Source organism: Periplaneta americana, chromosome 15 (assembly GCF_040183065.1).
Source record: "Periplaneta americana isolate PAMFEO1 chromosome 15, P.americana_PAMFEO1_priV1, whole genome shotgun sequence".
NCBI lineage: Eukaryota > Metazoa > Arthropoda > Insecta > Blattodea > Blattidae > Periplaneta > Periplaneta americana.
In genome coordinates, this window is record NC_091131.1 from 157,108,565 (window position 1) to 157,117,334 (window position 8,770).

The window sequence follows — 8,770 nt, forward strand, 5'->3', positions numbered from 1 at the left end:
ATACGGGACATTTGACACATTACATACTGATACATTTCACTTTCACTTAATGGTGAACTGATATACAATTTATTTAGTGTAAGAGAAATTTGGCATACGACTATAGTATTATACATTATAAAATTTATATAATTTAAGTTGTTAAATTTTATATAATAGAATTCACTCTCAAATTTAAGTACAGTAAGTAACAAAGTCCGTCTATATTACTTCAGGGAGTTTACAAATTAAAATTATAATCACATGTTCTTAGATAATCTATGATCCTGTTCTCCTCTTTGTATTGCTGAATTACGAATTGTAATTCTCTCTGACATACAGGGTGTATATCATCATATACATCCTCATAATGTTGCCTTATTATTGGGAATGAGCAGATGCATCTCTTTTCATGGCCACTATTTTCTTTTTTACTGTTACCACTTCCTGATTTGGCGCATGGTTGTGTTCTGTATGCTTAACAACTGTAGGATTGTCATCATTAGGGGGCGGATGTTGATGACCTAAAAATCTGAATATGCTGATATATTTCTTTACGGATTTTGCAATGAAAATTCGGTTGCTATTGTCACTGAATACTGTTCTCATGGTTCAACTTAGTTCTAGTACTAGTATGTGAAAGATGTCTAGGCATCTTGGTGTTTCCCAGTTGCAAGTGTGAAAAACCTCACATAAAAAAAGAATGTACCATACCACATGCAATGCGTTTAGCACCTCGAACCTGTGCAATGTGTGGAATTTTGTAACTGACTAAATGGTGATTAGTACGGACACTATAAAATGGTGAATAAAATACATCAAAGTCGTTAAATAAAACTACTATAATTCATAACAAATGTCGTTATTTAAATATGTAAATCGTGAAGAAAGTAGGTATTTAAATATGTGAATCATATTTCATTGTTTAGTGTGAACTGATCCTAAACATTGTGCTTGATGACACACAGATTTTTATTTTTTACAGCTGAGCAGCCATGCTTTCCATATGACAAAATATAAAAGACAAACCCATGTTTGTATTTATTTTGAATGTTTCATTCTCGAAAATAAAATAATGAAATTTCGTGGCAATGAATGTACGATTCAGCAATATTTGTAAAAAAAATCACGTATAATGCAAAAAAATTGCCAAATTAGCAAAAAAAAAGGGGGGGCAGCGAGCAAAATTTGCAACAAATCGCGACTGTAAAATGTGTTTACAGAACGAATCTCGTTCGCACCTACAAAAATGTTAACTCTTTGGCTCAATTAACAGAAATTCGTGAAAAAATTATTCGCGAAAATCGGGTGTCCCTACTGATGAGCTGTTGTATCATTACATTCTGTTTACTGATGAAGCCCAATTTACTTGTGATGGTGTTAACAATAGTGAAGTTAAAACTCGCAGTTAAATCCTCGCGCGATTGTTATTGTTTTCTAATGCCAGACATTTGACAATAAAGTCATTTGACCTCTTGCACTCCAATATTTTTCAAAGATATTATCATGGTCAGCCACTGAAGCACAGATTTTGAGGTATTCCGAATCCATTTCTTGGTTGTAGAAAGCAATTTCCAACATCGGTTTAATGTATGTGGTGCATGATATGATTGATGATTGGTCCATTTATTTTGGAAAGCTGACTTACAGGACAGGGTTACCTACAATTTCTGTGGTATGAATTGCCGCAACTTTTGGAAGATGTGCCTTTAGAAACACAATGTATTATGTACTTCCAAAATTATGGTGCTCGTTTTTCTCATGCAATTTAAATTTAGCTGAACCAGAGTTTCGATGGGTTAGTCAAACTGGTCCATAAAATTAGCGCTCAGATCTTAAGACCCAAGTTTCAATGAACTCGTACAGACGCAGTGAGCCAATTTGTACTTATAATATCGTCGCCTGAATGCAAGAACTAGGAAACTCGAAATTTGCGTTTTTTAGTTACCTCTTTTATAGCATAGCAAAAATCGCACAAAATGTAATCCAGGATCTAGGTAATTGATCGAACGATACCAGCGACATCTATTTTCCAATATAACAAATAGGTAAAAGAAAACGAGACATATTCCTTAGTGCAATAAATAAGTAAATAGGCGATGTCACAAAATATGAAAATTCAAGTTACCTAGTTCTTGCATTCAGCCGACGATATGCCCTGCACTCAAACACTCTTTCTTCTAGAGTCAAATAACGAGCCTTTCTCACACGAAACTGCACTCACAACAATCGCACAATTGCAAAACATGCTTGGGTATGTCCAGCATGAAAGGGAATCCACTTGCCGTAGGTCTTATATCTTATTCAACTAAATTAACATTCTGACAACTTAGTAAAGCATTAATCTCCAAAACCAAAAACAAGAAACAGTCTTTTGAAACTCATATTTTCTTTTTTCTTGGAAAATGAATCAGTGAATCTATCTACGCCATTAACTGTTCTTTTGTTCATCTAAAGAAACTGAGCTGTTCATCATTATGACGCAGTTTACGAGGCGAGTTCTTAAAGTAAGTTCCAAAAGGGTGTAGTAAGTAAACAGGAAGATATTTACAAACCATTTTTGTTGCATTGTATTCCCCACACTTCAATTACTTCTCAACATATCTCCACCATTATTGAGGCATTTATCGAGCCATGGCACAAGTCTATCTCCTCACTGTAGAATTCGCCCGCCTGTGATGCAAACCATTCCCACACTGCTGTTTTCACTTCATCGTCGCCATCAAAACGTTGACCACTGAGGAACTTCTTAAGGTGCACGAGGAGATGAAAGTCACTCGGAGCCAAATCCGGGCTGTAGGGGGGATGGTCAATTTGTTCCCAGCCAAATTTCGAGATGAGATTTTGGGTGTCGTCACCATCAAAGCGTTGACCACCGAGGAACTTCTTGAGGTGCAGGAAGAGATGAAAGTCACTCGGAGCCAAATCAGGGCTGTAGGGGGCGATGGTCAATTTGTTCATGTCCTCATGAATTTTTTCATCGACAGCACGCACCAATCATCATTGATCAAAGATGGTCGACCAGTACACTGCTCGTCATGCACAGACGAGTCCTAGTTGAACTTCCTAACCCATCTCCTGACCATTCCATCACTAATGGCAACATCACCACCATCACCACCATCATCATCATCATCATCATCCTTCACGAATTAGGCCTCTGTAGACCTGTTTCGGCCCCATCTAGCAGTCTTCTAAAAGGTCTTCCTGGTCGACGATGTCCTCTAGGTTTATAATGCAACATAATTTTTGGGATTCTTGAATTTTCCATTCTTCTTACATGATCTAGCCAATTGAATTTGTATCTGCTGATTTTTTCTTCTACTGACTCTACTTCTAATTGTTCTAAAATTTCTTCATTCCTTTTTCGGTCTAAAAGAGTATATCCTGCTGTCCTCCTGAAAAATTTCATTTCCGTTGCTTTGATTCTGTTCATGTCTTTTTTTCTTTTATGTCCAAATCTTGCTTCCGTATAAAAGGGAGGGTAATGCTAAGCTCTGAAACTGCATGCACAGCTTGCCTGAGGACTGAAGAAGAAAACACGCCTCGTACTTTATTTGTTTAGATTACGAGATAAAATTAAGATTTGTTAGGTCTACACCATCATAATACATCCAATCAGTGGCGGCTCGTGATAAAATATTATGTGTGTTCACAATTTTGTGTTCCAAAATCGAAGAGAATTTGAAATCGTACGTTTTTAGCCTAATATGAAATGCCATGATTCCAATGTTTCACTGTCGAAAAAAAACCGTATATAAATTCAAAACAACATATAATAATAATAATAATAATAATAATAATAATAATAATAATAATAATAATAATAATGAAACCTAGTCTTTTTATTTCCAATTTTTCCTGGAAAGCCAGCTTACCCAGTTATTTACTCTTCAAAATTACTTGAACAGAGTTCATTGTTTACGTCTGTTAAAAATTAATACATAAAACAATTTACAAAAGCGTGTGTTCAGTAATATATTTTGATTCACAACACACTGATACACTATAGCCTATACCAGTACTGTAATCCCATTCGCATAGATTGATTACTATAAATACATGCCAGTAAATATTATTCTTAAATAATATACACCACCATACAGATATTTAAATTCATACCACCATCACATTCAGCCAGCACGTGTTTGAAAGCCAAACTATGCTATAAGCCGAAACTGAAGTATAGTAATTCACAAACTACACTTTCGTAGCAGCACTGTACACACATCCACATAAAGTAAACATTCCGACAGTGAGATGCTGACACCTGCAGGCTAAAATACAGACTTTTCTCCTCGATATATAGCACGTAAACGATAGGCATCGATGCACCTGCCATCTGTAGGATAGATTCACTGTTCACTTAATGCTTTGTGCTCTTGACGAGTCATAAGCGGCCAGCGAAAGACAATTTTCTCCCGCGTATGCGTGAAATTTCTGTAACCTTCTTGAAAAGAGCACGGCTTATACGTGAACGGATGTTGCCAAGTTTACATAAGAAGTTTATGCAAGATGCGGGAAGTTTAAAATACTCGATCCTGATATTATACATCCCCACTACGCCAATACGATATTAAATAATAAAACTAGTCGTGCATTAATGGAAACAAGGTGTTCACGTGCTCTTGTGCTCTTATTGATGCACCGCCACTGCATCCAATCGATTAACAAATTATTCAAAATAATCAGAATTGCCTATTTTTAGTAGCAAAGTAAAAAATGAAAGCACCTACCTGGCTGAAAGCAATGCCACACAGGAGCAGGCCATGGATTAGTTTGACTTGAAGATGCTGCTGTCAAGCGATTATTATCACTAAGTTCTTCACGACTACTGCCTAAGGATGAGGGAGCAGGACTGAGCAAAACAGATGTGTTAGCGATCCAGTGTGAAGGGCTGGATGGACTAGGGCTTAGAAAAGAATTGCTTGTCAGAGTAGGGCTCCAACATGGACTGCTTGAAAAATGAAGTCTGGCATCCATCTGTGGAGACTGTCTTAAAACTGCTGGCGATGTCTCTAGGAGATTACATGCTTCCTCATTCAGTGAAGGAAGAGTAGATCGTTGCTCTGCAACTTCAACAGCGAGACGCATGCCAAGAGTCTGGTTTGATGAATGCTGCCCAATGTCACACGTTCCGGAGAAGCTGTAAGCCCTGAAATTGCCAGAGTTGCAATGATTTGAGAATGTTTATTACCATGTTGTAAATGTAAACTATGAGGTAAAGTATTCATATATCTTCTTCTCCAATATTTATTTATTATTTCATCATTCTGTATGCGTGTCATGGCAGATTAGATGCAGTCCAGTTCTTAATCCGCCATGACCCACTATACAATGATTACAACTATCTTCTCCAATTCACCCTATGTAAATAATTTAAGAACAACCCCTCTGTTACCAAATTCTGATTACTCTCATAAAGAAGGCATTACCCTGAATAAACGTTTTACAGTCTTAAGAAACATGAAAAGTAACAAGCATAGGTGATGAGTGTATATATTTGATATATTTATTTCTACAACTCTTATTTGGTCACCACCACATCTCTGTATGCGTGCTCCCCATTACCTTCTAATTACAATAACACATCCATTGACGTGTGCAGTCATCTTATTTTATCTTTGTTACCCATATTACTATAATACATACCCTCAATTTGCTTTCTAACCTCTCACCTTAAAATGTTTTCTTCTTTCTAATGAACACCTCACCACTTTTATTGTTTACTTAGATTTGAAGTACTTCCTATCGTCTAAAATTTCCCGAATTTTGAACTAACTTTTACTAACACTATTTAATCATATATCTAATTTACAATCAGTTCTACCTCTCCTCACTTCTGTTATCATTCTTATCCCTTATTTCTCCATTAGACACTGAATCGCATGTTTATTTTGTTAAACTGTTCCCTTTCACCCCGATAAATTTTCCGTTTGCCACTATTTTTGTAAGTCAACTCAACCTTCATTTGTAAACTTACATTCAAATACTTGCTGTCTTACTATCATTTCAATTTCTCTGATTGTACGCTAACTTAGTCGACACTCCAATATTAGTAACATTTCACTACCGATTACTATTAACAAACACTTCTGATTTTCTCTAGTCACTTCCTTTATCATCTATTATTTCTCTGGACACTAATTCACTTATTCGTCCATACATTTTCCCTCCAATTATTTTGATAGTTACTCTTACTCATTGAATACTCACTTTATTGTTTCTATGTCTTTTGCCACACTTTTATCACTCCACCCCCCTTAAGCACCAACTTCGTAGACCGTAGTTCTGTGGTTCCTTATTTCCTTTCTTCTCCTCACAAGTAGATGGACTACCCAAATCTTCTTTACTTCCCCTCCTTGTCGGCTCCGGACGTCTTGCTTGTTTCTTCTTAACCACCTTCTTGATCTGTTTTCTATGACCTACTTCCTGCTGTCAGCTGATTCGTCATCTTATCCCTTCCACTATTGTCAGCAGTCTTCAGTAATTGTTGCTTGCATGGTGACGATGGAGATGAATGTATAAATATAGAACTGTTTAAATGTACAGAAAAGCTTTCCTCTAAGATTCCTCTCTTTCCTGAACCTGATATGAAATGGACAAGAGCCACCCAAAAGTTGGTCTAAATCTAATGTAATTCCAATATATAAGAAATAACTGTAACAATTACACAAAGGATATAAAATGTTTGCGAATATAATAAAAAAATAGACTTTACAGTTATTACGAACATATTTTGGGAGAAAAATAAAATCGTTTTCGAAAAGGAAGATCATGTTGTGGTGGATATTTTATCTTCAAAATTGCAATAGAAAAACACAGAAAATTTAATACAAAAACACACATCGCCTTCATAGACTTAAAAAAAAAAATTGATAAAGTTAATCGCCAAATCTGGTTAAACTATTAAGTGATAATATACTACATCAAATTATACAAACTTCAATTGCAGTAAAAACTGTAGATACTTTTTCACCTTGGAGGGAAATAAATTCAGGTGTTAGACAAGGTTGTGGATTTTTCCCACTTTTATGAAAGCTATCACCAAATAATTTAAATTGACACAACATGGGTATATAACTGTAAATCGACATCTACATTTAGATAACTTACATAATCTTAGAACATGACTTAGTACCTTTAGCTTCTCCAGAAGATGACCTACAACAATCTATACATCATTTTAAATCAATAGCAGAAAGGTATTCAATGGAAATTTCTACAGATAAATCTAAAGTTCTGGCTTTTACAGAAAAGAATCAAGCAAAAGTTGTACACTTGGTCAAAATGAAAGTGGACGGCATCTGAGAGACTAAGTTCCTGGAGTTTTAGTAATAATTTATTTCTCCAAACAGAGTCATATGCTAACTGAAAGTCAATAAATATTGCCAAGGTATCTTCCTTCTTGTTAAAACTATCTGAGGCGTATGACTTGTTCACGGGTAGAGTGTAGTTGTCGAAAGCCGGCTTGTCTTGGTGATAAAAGATTTTGGGATTCTAAATATCAAGTTAATCTGTTGGAGATCATGGACTGAATGGTTTTTGCTATTATGCTTAATGGTGCTATTGGTCGATAACTATTAACATCATGAGCAGATTTCTTTTTTTTTGTGAATTGGTACAAGCTGCAGGAATTGAGGTGTTCCACGATAAATTGAAAATGGATAAAAGTACAGACTTGGCTTTTTCCTCCAGATGTTTCAAAATAATGTAAATAAATTAATAAAGAGATTAAAAAGTAATTCATCTCAGGTTCGAACTTAGGTTCAATTACACCATGGCCTTTGACTTTACCATTACACTACAGACATCTATAGAAGTATAGCCTATTGGTTGAATTATGTGCTATGAATGGTTTCATGTTTATTGCCTATTATATTTAATTTTTAATTCTTAAGTATTAAACAAAAATATGTTTTATGCCATATTGTCACTCATTTGCGTAATTTTAAACTAATATTTTTTATCGTCCTGATGTAAATCATCAAACAATTATGGAACAGTCCTCGATTCAGTCTTTCCAAAACTAATGGATTAACCCAGATTCTTCTTCTATATTTTAAGTCTATTCTTTCTCCGTCTGAGCAAAGCTGCCAAAAGTCTATCTGCTTCTACATCCATATTCACTGGAAGACTGAAAAATTCCCTAATAAAATGTAATTTATAAAGTAGCAACACTAACGCGCATTCGCAGCACCACTAAGGTGCTCTTGTCTGAAGGGACCCTAAAACTAGATAATTCATGCAGTCCAGGACCATATTATGAATTTCTCAATGCAGTTATAGATAGTGAGCATACTGTGTTTTATCCAACTGAATTCTTGAATTCTTTGAAACCACAAGGATTGCTACCATATAACTTAATACCGAATCACCAATAGTAATATTGCAAAATACTGACCCACCAAAATTATGCAATGGAACAAGAATTAGTGTAAAAAAACTCATGCAAAACGTAATAGAAGTGACAATATTAACTGACAAAACGAAAGGAGATGTTTTTTAACCCACCCATTCCTATGATACCGACTAACATGCCTTTCGATTTGAAGTAACAGCAATTTCAGTGCGACTAGCATTTGTAATGGCCATATTAAAATTAAGCTCAAGGACAGTCACTCAAACTTGCAGATATTAACTTAAAAACTCCGTGTTTTTCACATTCTCTACTATATTTTATACAAAGAAGCAGGAAACAAAAAGATTTTACACATATCAAAAAGCAATTCAATGATACTTTTGTAATGTTGCTAATTTAGTATGTGAATGTATGTAAGCCGACTGAAAA

The 8,770-nt window shown here is 35.3% G+C and overlaps 1 protein-coding gene across 3 annotated transcripts in view; it reads right to left on the bottom strand.

The window, feature by feature from the left end:
* The window catches only part of LOC138715476 (HMG box-containing protein 1-like), a 63,543-nt gene that overhangs the window by 40,396 nt on the left and 14,377 nt on the right, over positions 1-8,770 (bottom strand). For all 3 annotated transcript variants that reach the window (XM_069848415.1, XM_069848416.1, XM_069848417.1), the window contains exon 3: positions 4,716-5,134. In XM_069848415.1, coding sequence (XP_069704516.1) covers positions 4,716-5,134 — 419 coding nt within the window. The remainder of the gene's footprint in view (positions 1-4,715; positions 5,135-8,770) is intronic.